The sequence below is a fragment of the Nicotiana tabacum genome, chromosome 20 (genome assembly GCF_000715075.1).
Source record: "Nicotiana tabacum cultivar K326 chromosome 20, ASM71507v2, whole genome shotgun sequence".
NCBI lineage: Eukaryota > Viridiplantae > Streptophyta > Magnoliopsida > Solanales > Solanaceae > Nicotiana > Nicotiana tabacum.
The window spans coordinates 17,078,881-17,095,151 of NC_134099.1; the positions used below are offsets into that span (position 1 = coordinate 17,078,881).

A 16,271-nucleotide genomic window follows, 5' to 3' on the forward strand; every position below is an offset into this window, starting at 1 on the left:
CAATTTTAATTTTGGTGATGTTTATTTTTCGTCAACAATGGCCGTAAGTTGGTAAATAATAAACCACGGCCCGATTAAGCATGTAATTAATTAGGACTTTTTCTCTTTCATCTTTAGAGACGAACTTAATTAGCAGAACATAGTCACTTTAGGATTACCCTTTAAAATAAACGAGGCGTGCCTTGCCAAAAAAAAATATAAATTACGGGGCCCTCACAAATGTATATATATTAATTACTTAGAACTCGGGATCGGCCGCTTAGCGAATTTCATGACCTTTTTCCAAAAATAATAACACGATAGTCTCTTTAGGCGCGTGCTTAATAATCTTACCTTCTTAAAATCGGGTGTGCATTTATGCGACCCAAATCCAAATCTCAACGGAGTCAAAATGTGTCAACAACCATGGGTGCATTGATTGCGACGTGGTTCGAAACGCATTTTCACGACATTGCAATTCCATAATAATAAAAGCGGTTTAAAGTTGATAAAAGCACATGAATTATAATATGTATTAAGATCAAATATCTAGCCATTACAACAGTTTAAGCGACCGTGCTAGAACCACGGGATTCGAGGGTGCCTAACACCTTCCCTCGGGTCAACAGAATTCCTTACTTAGAATTTCTGGTTCACAGACTTCATTTGGAAAGTCGAATATTTTCCTCGATTCGGGATTCAATCGATGACTTGGGACACCACAAATCTCCCAAGTGGCAACTCTGAATTAAATAAACAAATCCGATTTCGATTGTTCTTTAATTGGAAAAACTCTCTTATACCCTTACGGGTAGGAAAAAGGAGGTGTGACATTTGGTATCAATCTTCCTTCTATTTGCTCATGTTGCATAGGCGCTACCCTATGCAATAGAAGTGAAATAGCCGAACATCTCTTCTGTGATAGCCAATATGCCCAGAAAATATGGAAATATTTTGTTGGGCCCATTGGGATTAAGTATAACATTGTGACCATGAGAACTTTCTTCTTAATTGCTGGAATCAGAAGGCTAGGAACTCAGCTACTAATTATATGCTGAAAATCCTTCCTACCTTCATTTTGTGGGAATTATGGAGAGCCGGGTGTAGCTCAAAGTATGGGATGGAGATGCCTTCTTTTGCAAGATCTATCAAACTCATTTCTTTCAACATTATACATAAGGTTAAATCTAACTTCAAGAACATCAAAGTTGGGGAACATTAGACATATATGTGTAACCTTTGAAACATATCACTCAATGAAATCCTTTTCATCACCGTTAAATGGATCCGACCACCAGTCCTCTTTGTTAAGCTCAATAGTGATGGCTCATGTATTAGAGGAAAATGTGGAGCTGGAGGAGTGGTTAGAGACAATAATGGAAAATTCATTATGGCATATGCAATTCCACTGGGCCTGGGCAGAAGCATATGCTTTGTTGTTTAGCATCAATTGGTGCATACAGAAGGGAACACCCCTTATCATTGGCGAGACAGACTCCCTCCTCATTCATAATTGCATCTCCGAAACTTGGGCTACACTGTGGAGAATTGTAGAAAAGATTAATGAACTCAAAATGCTGGTGGATAGCTATGATATTGTCACCCGCCATTGCTTCAGAGAAGCAAACAAAGTTGCGGATAAAATGGTTTCCCTATGCCACATAAATGAATAGGTGTGTATATACACTAACTTTGACTCTCTCCCACGTCAAGTTAGAGGTCTTCTCAATGTTGACAGATGGCAGATGCCTACCTTTCGAGTCAAGAGGAAAAAACCAAACGGGCTAATATTATGAGCCTCCTTGAAGTAACTTCATTAATGCCTGTCTTTGTAGTTTTGATTTAGAGCAGTAGTGTTAACTGAATTGTTCGCAAACTTCAGACATATTGCTCGCACCCCGTAATGAAGGAATGGATATACCTTCCTTCTCAAATTTACTCTCTTCAAAAGTGGCAATAAATGTGTGGCTCGTTTATTTAAAACAAAAAAAATTAAAGAAAAAATAAGTCTTTGTTATAGATCTTAATCATACATGCCTATTCAGACCATTAAGTGGTTGTGAAGTAAAAAAAAACACTTAATGATTAAGGATCTGAATAATTAAGATTTAGACTTTAAAAACAAACGCACTTAATGTTTGAAATCTGAATGATTAAGATTCAGACCTCCATTAAGTGCAAACAAATGTGGCGTGAATTCTAATAACTCTCTTTCTTTTGAAGCTTCTTTGAATATTTTGCACTTTCTTCCATTAGCAGTAAGTCATTAAAATAAGAGGGTCCTCTCACGTAATTCAATAATAATCTCAAGTAATACTTTTTCATCTCTAGGATTAGCTGCATAATTGAGGGGAAGAGGATAACTATATGTTGACTTTGAAAAGATACAAGGAAGTTGTGAATCTAAATATTAGTATATGCCTTAGCGGATAAATGGTGCAAAATGAGGTTATACACATTTTCTTTGTCATGCATGCTTACATCTACGTGATTGAATTAAATCTTGATCTTCCATACTGCTTTCGTTGCTTAAGGCTTGATGCTGGAATACTCGAAGAGGAATTTTTTGTGTGAGAAATATTTTACACTTTTTGATAAGATTGCAAATAGATGGAAAAATGTATATTTTTTTGTATATATATACATTTTATATGTTATATATAAAAATTATACAAATTTTATACACTTTTTAGCTACCGAATGTAAATACTTTCCAGCGCGGGCTAAAAGTAAAAAAAGGCAATAAAATTACTTGAAAAAGGATCTCCTCTTACACATAGTGCATTGCCTTTCATTACCAATTTTCTCAGACTTTATGAAAGATGAAAATGACAGCACATTGGACCTCACAAATGTTCAATTTAACTTCCACTCTTTTTCCCAACACAACCAAATAAATACTTGAAAAGGCTAATAAACAACCTATTTTCCTCAATCATTTTTATACCCAGACTGTTTATCTGTGAGGCCACAGGTGCTTGTGGCTCTGAACTGGATTTGCATCAAAGTGTAGAGATTTTAATGGTATAATCAAACTTTAAATCTTCCTTCATAGACAAATCAAGACGCCAGTGTCATGCTCGGGCAGCTATCGACAGTGCACGCCAAAATGTCTCTATAATCCCGGGAAATATTGAAAGAGTCATACACTTTACCATCTCTGCTCTTCTTGTACTCGAATAATAGATTTGAATGATTGAATGCTGTCATCTTGACAAACCCATAATCATAATCTTTAAAAATACTCCACTTAGTCTGGAGGGATGTAAAATTTACTAGACCAGCTCCACCTCCACCTGCAACAACATGTATCGTCCCGTTCAAGGTTCCCTTGTAAGAGTTCTTCTCGTTCATTGTACAAGTATTCTGCCATTCGCAAAGACACATTGAATGTGTTAGAGAAAGAACTATAAACATTTGAGGAACAAGGACATTAAAGGTTAGTTTGTTAAAAGAAATTTTTTATGCAGCTTTAACTACTAGCTGATTCTCCAAACTTATAGCTTTTACCAACAACAACAACAACAAACCCGGTGCAATCCCATAAGTGGGGTCTGGGGAGGGCAGTGTGTACGGAAACCTTACCCCTACCTTATAAAAGTAGAGAGGTTGTTTCCGATAGACCTTCGACTCAAGGAACAGTGAAAATAAAGCAACAACAATAATAACAACAATGTAATAGGGTAACGGAATCGAATGACACAACATATAATAATAAAGAACCAAACTTCTAGCTCTTACCAAGAAAGCAAATAAGATTAGGTGAATTGTGCATGCAGCTTAGCTCTTTAGTACTCCCTCCATCCAAATATATGACTGTTTTTGTATTTCGAGACGTGTACGTTCCCTTATTATAAACTTTCACAACTTTAAAACATACAAATTCACTAAATCATCCAACTTTTAAATTTTGATATGATGTTTTCACCATCAAACTAACTTTTCAACCATTATTTTAATATTTTCTTCCACGTCTCTAATAAAATATATAAGTCAATTTTTCATCCTTAACCCCGGTGCTAGTCAAACATGGTCATTTAATAAGGGACAAGCCTATTATTTACTTCCTGGGAGTAATTTAAACGGGAGAGCGGTATAAGAGCATCATTTTTTTCAATCTCCACAGAACCTAAGTGGCATCAGTGGCACTCGTCGAGCAATTTGACAAAGAAAAGAACAAAACCACAGATGAACTATCACAAGTTTTCAGGATACCTGGTAAATGGGACATGTTCTCTCGTAATTATGAACATGACCATATATGGCTATGTCAACTTTATACTTCTGCCAAAGCTTTTGAAGGCTTTCTCTACCCATTGGTTCTCCAAATGATCCTTCATCGGCGTAAAAATCACCAGAAGAGTAACCAAGTACCCTATGTGCAAGGAAGATTAACCATGGTTGTTTCTGTCTATCTACGGATGCAAAGCAGTGTTCAATGAACTTGTATTGTTCTGTGCCCTCTCTCCAATCATGTTCCGTATCAGCAATACAGAATCTGAACATGCCATAATCAGTAGAGTACCTGAGAGCATACAGCAAGATTAAACCTAATACTTTTAAAGCTTTTGATATATAAAATCTAAATTAAAATATCGGCATCGCACATGAGTGATGTTCTTTTTCTTTTGTCAAAAAGTGGAAATCTCTCGGTATGTTCGCATGATATACTTCACTTGTTATCTGATACTCATAGTCACCCAGAGAACACCAAAAAAAAAAGAGAAAAAAAAGTACCTATTTACTGCCTCCATCATGCAAAATCGATGACACTTATGGCTAGTTTTAGTTTATCCAATAGCAATGCACATTAGGTTTTTAATAATCTTTGGGCGCTAAGATCATTAAAAGTCTGTTTACTCATAAATGTCACCGAAAAGGTTCATATCCATAATTTCAGGAAGAAGAAAAAAAATGTGTATAAGTACATTCAGTAGGTGGGATTTGGCAGGGAAAACAAAGTAGGATTATCTAAAAGATACGGTAACCATACCAGAACTTATCCCTATTTTCAGCAGGGAAGTAGAACATTGTCTGAGCCAAGACACCACATTCTCCGCCTGAATCCTTTTTACCATAAAATGACCCACTATCAGGCCAATCACGTTCATGGTTGCCACTGGGAGAAAATTCTTTCATTAATCACATAAAAAAAAGGAAGGAAAACAGACTAGAAATAAATTGCAGGAGATCTGCAAAGTACCTAGCAATCATGTATGGTACTCTTGAAGTAATTTGCTCAACTTGAGAAGTAAACTGATCCCACTGAGAAAGATATCCATTGGCGTAAACGATATCCCCGATGTGAAAGACTATATCAATGTTCTTCAAGTCGTCAACGATTTGCTTGGTAGTGTTGAGGGAGCCAGGTTGGTATTGATTGTACACATTGGAGCCATCAGCTTCTTCCTGTAGTTCAAAAGGCAATTATCGGTCTTTGCCAAGTGTAACTTTTGAACAGTAGATATTTAGCAATGGCAGAATTCAGATATAGCCTTCCACAATCACTGCTAATGGAACAGTAGAATGCAAAAAAATTCAGGTATGAACGTGATTGTTACATAATCCACTTCTGAATGGAAAGACAGGAAACTCAAATGCGAGCAATTTCCTTACTTGGAGAGGAACAGAGTTTCTAAGGTTTTTGGAAACTGGGACTGTCAAGAAATTGAAGTATAAATATTTATGGACAGATAAATAAACTTTAACCTTTCCCATGTCGCCAAAAATGACTACTCGCTGAAGAGAGTTTTGACCAGGATAGGGCGATGATTTAAATTTGTACATCTGACTCCAGATATATGTGCCATTAAACAGTTTATGCCCCAGCTTGTAGGTATATCTGCAAACTCAGAAAGTGCATTGAAAGTTCACTTCAAATATTAACCTGCATTAGCATGGAGATGTAATTCTGGTATTCGATTTTAGGGGGAAAGAAGAAGATTTCAAAGTTATCTAACATCTTCAAAAAAGGATACCCAATAAAGGGCAGCCCAGTGCACTAAGAGCTCCCGCTATGCGCGGTGTTCGGGGAAGAGCCGGACCACAAAGGTCTTTTGTACGCAGCCTTACCCTGCATTTCTACAAGAGGTTGTTTCCACGGCTCAAACCCGTGACCTCCTGGTCACATGACAACAACTTTACCGGTTACGCCAAGGCTCCCCTTCAATAAAACATGAAATCTTTTGAAAGATTAGATTGTTGTCTTTCGGCTGCTAGGAAGAGCATAAACCTACACTGAATTGGGCCACAACTCCTTCAGAAAGCTAGTGTGAATGAATCCAGGATCGCGCCATCCAACAGTTCTTGCTGGTGCACCTGCGGAATAAAAAGCCATTCGTAGGGGGGAAAAAGAAATATAAGGTAATGCAGAATAGAATGTCATTCATCAAGTAGTTGTCATGCAAACTAGATGTATTTCACACAGAATTGCTACACAACCCTTGTATCCAATCAAGTTTCCAACATGCGCATTATATGTAACAAAGATGTTAGTTTTCGGTGCCAACGTGAAGGGAGAAAATACCCACCACATAAGCTACTACGGTCGATAGTCAAAGTCCCTGCTGGCGAACGAGTCTGTTGTCCTCCTTGCCGACCCCACTCCACAAAGGGCTCTGCTTCATTGATATCATATCCACTAGTCCATGTAACAGTCATCTGAGCATCAATTCTAAACTATGTCATTTTTCTGATATTCCATAAGTGGTCCTAATTCAAACTATTAGTCATGCTGCAAAACACATCAATTAATCTGCCTGAAACATATTTTCAACTTTGTTTAACATATTAAGCTACAGTGGAAGAAACCAACTTACTTCATTCCACGTCTTTCCCTGTGCTAACCGCGGGTATACTGGTGCATTTGGATTTGCAAAGGCAACAGTATTTGACATTGCAACCAGTTTTGGCTGTTAAACAGGGAAAGAAATGAATTAGATAAGCTGACATCAACTCAGATACGCAATTCTAGCCTTTATCAGATGCGTAAAAGCGACAAATATACCAGAACTTTAGCCATCACCTACAAGTGCTCGTTCATGTAGCATGATCAGAGTGTGGAAAGTATCTTCATAGATACGGATTAAAAAGGCAGACAAAACAATAAAATATAACCAGCCAAAAAGTAAGAAATCAAGGATTTTCACCAAATTAAAAACAAGTCAGGTCTCCTCTTGCAAATCTCCCGGATCTTAAAAGTTGGACTCTGTTTGATTCATGTAAAATTTGCAAACTCTATAGAAGCAGATAAGGTAAGGGTAAGTAGAAACATACATTTCGTAATCCACCGGAAAACAGTGCAAAAGAGAAATCTGATCTCTGTTTGATCAATTGAAGCTTTAATGATCCTTTTCCTGTTCTTTTGTAATTGGGATTGGAGTGATTTGCAAATTGATACTGTAAAAGAAGCGAGGCAGGAGTCAATCTCCAGAAAAAAAAGAGTTTCTAAAAGCTTGTACTATAATTCTATAAACGGAACCGACCTTTATAGGAGCTGTACACAAAAGTGGTGGAGTCACCATGTTATTTTCAGGGTCACAAATAGCTGCACTGAAATATTTTGCAAACGTTCATCACATTAGCTTAACGTAATGAAAAATTATGTAACTAAATTCAGCAAAAGAAAATCATTTATCACATCTTAAAATTTTCAAATAGAGCATTACTATTTTAGAATTTAGATATATGAATAAGTCCTTGACAGTTTAACAACCAAGTTTCGTGCACCTGAAATTGGCAGGAGAAAATACTCCAACCCAATCGTCATTTGACGGGTTGCCTGCGCCAAACTCCAGAGTTATCCATTCTTGGTTTAGACCCTAGAACATAGAGAGATACACATCAAAACCTGAAATCCATATCAGTTTGAAAATTGGCTAGCACGTCAATTCAAATTCTTGAACAGAGATAATTAGGAAGCTTAACACAAGGTAGCTGGAAGTATAGTTAGCTTAAGTAAGTACTGAGATATAGTTGCTAGGTAATGAAGTTTACGTTTGACCCAAGAACAGAAGGAGTTGCTTTGATATAAGCACCAGCGTCCAAAGCGGAGATAGCCTTATGAACAGCAATCCTTGCAAGCGGGTGATCTTCATGAGAAGTTACACCTTGAAGAGCAACCAGAACCGCCAAAATTGACAGTAATATGATGAACACTTTCATCGCATCCACCTTATGGCTGCATCATTCACCAATGAACAGACGGGAGAATTAAGAAAATAAGATACAAGACATAAAAAATAAGTCATTTCTTCTAAAAACTCAACGTAGGACATGTATCATACAAATGAATCCTTCTTTGCAATAAATATGTAAAACAGGGGTACTACAAAAACTTAAAAATGACAAGCTGAAAAACAGCTACATGTGATCTAACAATAGGAACTTGTAATGAATATGCTCATCAACTTACCAAGCCCACCAACATTTAAGAATAATACTAGCTAAATAGCACTTCCATTTTTGGCAAAATTGATGAAAGGGAATTTTCATGAAACTATCTATTACCATTGTCATTATTAGAAGCCTAACTAGCTCAATCCAATATCATATTGATGAAACTTGAAACTTCCTTAAGTCCACTAACCCACCCAACACAAACAAAAGACATATTTGAACTCAATCAGAAGGTTTAAACTTGAGAAAAATGAAACACAGAAATAGGCGAAAGAAGGGGAGCCAGTAAAGTTATAGGTCACGGGTTCGAGCCGTGGAATTAGCCATTGATGCTTGCATCAGGGTTCGAGCCACAGAATGCAGTATGTTTCGTGAACCGGACTGTCATTTTTAGAGAAATAGGCGAAAACCAAATGTGGGTGTGAGAACAAATTGAAACAAAAACCAGCTTCTGAGTTGGCAAAAAAAGATTAACAGACATGAACCCCAATAAATGAACACTTTGAAGAAATATCAACGGATATGAATATATCCATTAGAACTTAATCAGAATATACAAAACAGACAAAATAATAAGTGAATCAAAAAAAAAAAAAGCAAAATCACAAAGTGGATGTATTCAAATTAGAACATTAACAAAAAGAACATTAACACACACACACACACAGACGAAAACTCAATGTGGGTATGATAGAAATGGAAAATTAACAAGAAGCAGAACACCTAGAAGGAATGTAACCATATATGAACACTCAACGGAACAACTACAAGATCAGTGGAAGTTCTAAAACTGATTAAAAAAAGGTTTAAAAGGGAAAAAAACAAAAATTCAATTGGGTGTGATCAGAAACGGAAAATTACCAAACACCAGCTTCTGTATTGACAAAAACACAGATATCAACTCCACGAAATGTACTGACCTGAAACTGAAATGGGTTTAATCCAAGAGTAGAATACTGAAGTTTAAATAAGAAAATCTAATAGTGGCATGTATAGTGTGAAAATTAGAAGCAATTGATGATTAGTAAGAAGTAAAGCAATTGACTTCAGTTCAAAATAAGCAAGAACGTGATATTTGTTAGGATAAATATCAAGTTACGAGGGTACGAGGGATGTCTACTCTTCTTCTTTGATTTTTGTCTCAAATGTTTAATGACATATTTTATAGGTTCAATGACATATTTTATAACATATTTTCTTTGTTTTTTATGCCTATATAAAGACCTTGTAATAAATAGGAAAATACACATAATTGAAGAAGAAAAACTCTTCCTTTCTCTCTATCTCTATTTCTTGTTCATGTTTTACTAAATTGTCTTCATTTCTTGTTCATGTTTTACTAAATTGCTTTTATTTCATAACACGTTATTAGCACGACTCTAGCCTTGTCGAAAGTTAAGTGCAATTCTTCAACCGAAAGGTATAACAGGTTATCTTTTACATTTCTTTTTCTCTTCTTGTCATTCTAGTGGTATTGTATTGTATGAATTAAGTCAAATTGTTATCATGACAAGTGATCATTACGAATCAATATGAATCACACTACACTGTGGCAAACATGATAAATTGCTAGTTATTGGCATTAAAATCCATCACCTTAAACCTATATTATTATGTATATTTTGTCTTCATTTATAGAATTTGTTGTTTGATATAATACGTAACCTTTCATTCTCAAATCTGCATAAGTACTAATAAATAAATTAATATTATCATTATCACTATATGTTTTATATGGCAACACAATTTAAATATTCATAATGTTTATATCCATTTATTTATTTTCACTATCATCTTAATCATTTCTAATTCATTTATTTTCTTTGATAGTTTTTACTATGTCAAATTTGTCAAAGCTTGAGTTTGTGGCATTTGACATTTCTGGAAAGAATTACCTTTCATGGGTTCTCGATGCTGAGATTCACTTAGCCGCTAAAGGCCTTGGTAACACCATTACTCAGGGTAATGAGGCATAAAGCCAGGACAAGGCGAAGGCCATGATTTTCCTTCGTCATCATTTGGATGAAGGTTTGAAGGTTGAATATTTAACAGTGAAAAATCCACTTGAATTGTGGACTGGCCTGAAGGAAAGGTATGATCACCTTAAGGCTACGGTATTGCCAAGGGCTCGATATGAGTGGATGCACTTACGATTGCAAGATTTTAAAACCGTAAGTGAGTATAACTCTGCTGTATTTCGAATAACTTCCCAATTGAAATTATGTGGGGAAGTTATGAATGATGAGGATTTGCTGGAAAAAACTCTTACAACTTTCCATGCCTCAAATATGGTATTACAACAGCAATACCGTGAAAGGGGTTTTAAAAAGTATTCTGAATTGATCGCATGCCTTCTGGTGGCTGAGCAACATAACACCATTTTACTGAAAAATCATGAAGCTCGTCCCACAGGGTCAGCTCCGCTTCCTGAAGCAAATATGGCAGCTAAACGTGATAAGTCTGGAAAAAGACAGAAAAATAATCATGGTCATATGAATGTACGTGGGTATGGCAATGGTAAGAGGCGACATGATAGTAGTCATCGTGGTGGTCATGGAAAACGAGAGAATAATATGGGTTCTCAAAACAATCCTTCAAGAGGCAAAAGTGGTAACTGCCACCGCTGTGGCATGGAAGGTCATTGGAAAATTGAATGTCGTGCACCTGAGCATTTTGTCAGGCTTTATCAAAAACTCCATCAAAAGAAAGACAAATAATGTTGGAGCATCTTCTGCTAATGCCCCAGTGGAGTTACACTTGACCTTTAAAAATGATTTTGAGGCAGGGTCTTCAAACGAAAATGATGACAATGCCGAGGCAAATCTTGCTTTGAAAGATGATGATTTTCAAGGCCTCGATGATCTTATTCATTTGGAAGTTGAAGATTCATTTGGAGATCAAAACTAAAGTTTGATCATTTTATTAGGGAATGCAATTATGTTGTTATTTTTAGTGTTTTTATCTCATCTAAAGTTGTTTTTATTTTTAAGTAGTACTTAAGTTGTCTTATGTTGTTGTTGGAGATGTTTGTTTTCCATATTTCTCATTATGTACTTTTATTCTTTTTTATGAAGAAATTAAAATTCCCCAGTCTTCAATTGGATCCAAGATGAGTAATGAAGATTTATGTCTTTTGGATAGTGCTACAACTCACACAATATTAAGAGAAAAGAAATTTTTCTCTTATTTGGTTATGAAAAAGGCCTATGTTAATACAATATCCGGTAGTACAAAGTTGATTGAGGGCTCCGAAAGAGTGGCCTTATTATTACTCGAATGAACGATATTAACTATTGATAATGCATTGTATTGTAGTAAGTCTCAAAGAAACTTGTTGAGTTTCAAAGCTATTCGCCAAAATGGCTACCATGTTGAGACATCAAACGAAGGAAAGGTTGAATACCTTTATATTACTACAATAAAAACGGGTAAAAAATATGTACACGAAAAATTACCTGCATTCACTTCCGGATTGTACCACACAAACATTGGTGTGGTTGAATCACATGCCATAGTAAACAAAAAGTTTACTACTTCTAATGATTTTATCATTTGGCATGACCGGTTGGGCCGTCCCAGTTCTAACATGATGCGCAGAATAATAGAGAATTCAAATGGACACACATTGAAGAACAAGAAGATTCTTCAATTTAAGGAATTCTCCTGTGTTGCTTGCTCTCAAGGAAAATTGGTTATTAAACCATCAACAGCTAAAACTGGGATTGAATCCCCTACATTTCTGGAACGTATACATGGTGATATATGTGGGCCTATACACCCTCCATATGGACCATTCAAGTATTTTATGGTCTTGATAGACGCATCTACAAGATGGTCACATGTGTGCTCATTGTCAACTCGTAACATGGCATTTGCGAGATTGTTGGACCAAATAATAAGATTAAGAGCACAATTTCCAGATTATGCAATTAAAACAATTCGTCTTGATAATGCTGGTGAATTTACATCTCAAGTCTTTACTGATTATTGTATGGCCACTGGAATAAAAGTTGAGCATTCGGTTGCTCATGTTCATACTCAAAATGGTCTAGCAGAATCATTGATTAAACGCCTCCAATTAATAGCTAGATCATTACTAATGAGGACAAAACTTCCCCTTTCAGTGTGGGGACATGCTATTTTGCATGCAACAACACTTGTGCGCATAAGGCCAACCAGTTATCATGAAGTCTCCCCATTACAGTTGGTTTTTGGTCAGGAGCCAAATATTTCTCATCTAAGAATTTTTGGATGTGCGGTATATGTTTCAATTGCTCCACCACAACGCACAAAGATGGGCCTCCAAAGAAGGTTGGGAGTATATGTAGATTATGAATCTCCTTCTATTATTAAATATCTGGAGCCTATGAAAGGAGATTTGTTTACAGCCAGATTTGTTGATTGTCATTTTGATGAATCAGTTTTTCCAACATTAGGGGGAGAAAATAAACAGGTGAAAAAATGATAGATTGGAACATATTATCTTTATCTCATTTGGATCCTCGTACAAATCAATGTGAACGAGAAGTTCAAAAGATCATTTATATGCAAAATGTTGCAAATCAATTGCCAGATGCATTTACTAACCTTCCACGAGTTACTAAATCGCATATTCCAGCTGTAAATGCTCCAATTCGAATTGATGTCTCAGCTGGACAGTATGATAATGAAAAAGAGTCTAGGCCACGCCTTAAACGTGGTAGACCAATCGGTTCCAAGGATAAGAACCCCTGAAAGAGGAAAGGAGCGAATGATCAAGTTGATCATAACATAGAGGCAATTGCTCAAGAGGAGCATAAAGACATAATAATTGATAAGACCTCACAGGAGGTTCTAGTACCTGGAAATGATGAAAATGAAGAGATCTCAATAAGTTATGTCTCTACGGGAAAAATGTGAAACCGAAATAATGTTATTATTGACAACAATTTTGCATATAATGTTGCAGTTGAAGTAATGCAACAAGATGGGTATCTTGAGTCAAAATCTATCGATAAATGTAGACGGGGAAATGACTGGCCAAAATGGAAAGATGCAATTCAAGTGGAATTGGCTTCACTCGAAAAACATGAAGTTTTTGGACCAATAGTCCAAACACCTGTCAAGCCAGTGGGGTACAAATGGGTTTCTGTTCGAAAACAAAATGAAAAAGGTGAAATCATAAGTCATAAAACATGACTTGTGGCACAAGGGTTTTCCCAAAGGCTTGACATTGATTATATAGAGACACATTCTCCTGTGGTAGATGCAATTACCTTCAGGTATTTAATAAATTTGGCAGTCCATGAAAAACTTGATATGAGGTTGATGGACGTTGTCACAGCCTACTTATATGGCTCACTAGACAATGAGATTTTTATGAAAATACCTGAAGGATTTAAAGTTCCTGAAGCATATAAAAGTTCAAGAGAAACTTGTTCAATAAAACTTCAGAAATCCTTATACGGATTGAAGCAATCAGGGAGGATGTGGTACAATCGCCTTAGCGAGTATTTGCTAAACCAAGGGTACAAAAATGACCCTATTTGCCCTTGTGTCTTTATTAAGAGGTCTGGATCTGAATTTGTCATCATAGCTGTATATGTTGATGACTTGAATATCATTGACACTTCTAAAGAGCTTCCCAAAGCCGTAGAATGTTTAAAGAAGGAATTCGAAATGAAAGATCTCGGAAAGACAAAATTATGTCTCGGTTTGCAAATTGAACATTTGGCAAACGGAATTTTTGTTCATCAATCTGCCTACATAGAAAAGGTATTGAAACGGTTTTACATGGATGGAGCACATCCATTAAGTACTCCGATGGTTGTTCGATCACTTGATGTGAATAAGGATCCGTTCCGACCTCAAGAAAAGAATGAAGAGCTTCTTGGTCTTGAAGTACCATATCTTAGTGCAATTGGTGCACTAATATATCTTGCTAACACTACAAGGCCTGACATAACTTTTTCGGTTAATGTCTTAGCAAGATATAGCTCTGCTCCTACAAGGAGACACTGGAATGGGATCAAACACATATTGCGATATCTAAAAGGGACTACCGATATGGGCTTATTTTATGGCAATAATTGCAGTCCTGATCTTGTTGGTTATGCCGATGCTGGGTATTTATCTGATCCGCATAAGGTTCGATCTCAAACAGGTTATGTGTTTACATGTGGCGGCACTGCCACATCTTGGCGATCGACTAAGCAATCAATCGTGGCTACTTCTTCTAATCATGCCGAGATAATTGCTATTCATGAAGCAAGTCGAGAATGTATTTGGTTGAGGTCTATAATACATCTTATCCAAGACAAATGTGGTTTGAAGTGTGACAAACTACCCACAATTTTGTATGAAGACAATGCAGCATGCATAGCCCAATTGAAGGGAGGATTCATAAAAGGAGATAGGACAAAACACATTTCACCAAAGTTCTTTTTTACGCATGATTTTCAACAAAATGGTGAAATTAGTGTTCAACAGATTCGTTCATGTGAAAATTTGGCTGATCTGTTCACTAAGGCATTACCAACCTCAACATTTGACAAGTTGAGACAGAAGATTGGAATACGCCATCTTCGAGAAATAAAGTGATGTTTTCATGAGGGGGAGTAAGATACGCGATGTACTCTTTTTCCCTTAGCCTAGGTTTTGTCCCACTGATTTTTACTGGTAAGGTTTTAAACGAGGCAGCAAATAAAGCATATTACAGATATGTGTACTCATTTTCCTTCACTAAGATTTTTTCCCTACAGAGTTTTTTAGTAATGTTTTAACGAGGCACATTATCTATGGACATCCAAGGGGGAGTGTTATGATAAATATCACATTATGATGTATGTCTACTCTTCTTCCATGATTTTTCATCTCAAATGCTTAATGACATATTCAATGACATATTTTGTATGTTCAATGACATATTCCATGACATATTTTCTTCACTTTTTATGCCTATATAAAGGCCGTGTAATAGATAGGAAAATACACACAATTGAAGAAGAAAATCTCTTCCTTTCTCTCTATCTCTATTTCTTGTTCATGTTTTACTAAATTGTCTTCATTTCTTGTTCATGTTTTACTAAATTGCTTTTATTTCATAACAATATTGTTATTATAGTGGGAAAAAGGGTCGGATAAGTTCTTGGTATCTTCTCAAGATTCGACCAATCGATCGGATTTTAAGGAACAAACTTTACACTTTTGATATAATAATAAGAGAATTGAGAATTTGGAGAGTCAGCTGATAAGAAAGCTGCTATGCGTTCGTCCAAATTGGTCCAGCCTAAAGCGTTTTCATTGATCTATTAAAGGCAATGTGAAATTATAGGTTATTCTTATGTACCAAAAATAGTAAAGGCTTTTCTTGTTTGTTACGGGCCAAATATATATATATATATATATATATATATATATATATATATATATATATATATATATATATATATATATATATATATATATATATATATATATATATATATATATATATATATATATATATATATATATATATATATATATATATATATATATATTGTTGTTTTGTTATAGATTTTCAAGAAGTAAACATAAAGTTGAAGACTTTAGATACTTATTATTGTGTTTTTAGCCAAAGTTGTCTTTACGTCTACTTTTGCTCTATAAAATAATATTATTTTTAAAAAGAATGTCAACTTGGAGAACCAAAAGTATTTTTCCCATAAAATATGGTATGCTATAACTAATTTGTTGATAATCAATTACAAGTTGGGGGACAAAAAGGTTTAGGTCAAAAGGTAATACAGGTGAGAATTATAAGCGTGCATTTGCCAATGAATGTAGTGGAGCTGCAAGAATTCGTGATATTTTCACTAGAACTAGAAATCTCAAATTTTGATTCCTAATAATGGGAGAGAAGCTTATTAGTTCGA

At 35.6% G+C, this 16,271-nt stretch overlaps 1 protein-coding gene across 2 annotated transcripts; it reads right to left on the reverse strand.

Annotated features, from left to right (window-relative positions):
• Window positions 1–2,703: 2,703 nt before the first annotated feature.
• LOC107802681 (putative inactive purple acid phosphatase 1) lies at window positions 2,704–9,434 on the reverse strand. Of its 2 annotated transcripts, none has more exons than XM_016626220.2 (13): window positions 9,297–9,434; window positions 7,975–8,158; window positions 7,708–7,799; window positions 7,464–7,530; window positions 7,255–7,377; window positions 6,798–6,890; window positions 6,510–6,639; window positions 6,216–6,297; window positions 5,689–5,821; window positions 5,183–5,388; window positions 4,973–5,098; window positions 4,195–4,504; window positions 2,704–3,345 (listed from the first exon to the last, which is right to left on the reverse strand). In XM_016626220.2, the coding sequence occupies exons 2-13, from the start codon at window positions 8,140–8,142 to the stop codon at window positions 3,040–3,042; spliced, it is 1,836 nt and encodes a 611-aa protein (XP_016481706.1). In that variant the 5' UTR covers window positions 8,143–8,158; window positions 9,297–9,434; the 3' UTR covers window positions 2,704–3,039. The 2 variants fall into 2 exon arrangements, with proteins under 2 accessions (XP_016481706.1, XP_016481705.1); XM_016626219.2 differs by having other exon boundaries at window positions 9,238–9,424.
• Between the last annotated feature and the right edge of the window lie 6,837 nt (window positions 9,435–16,271).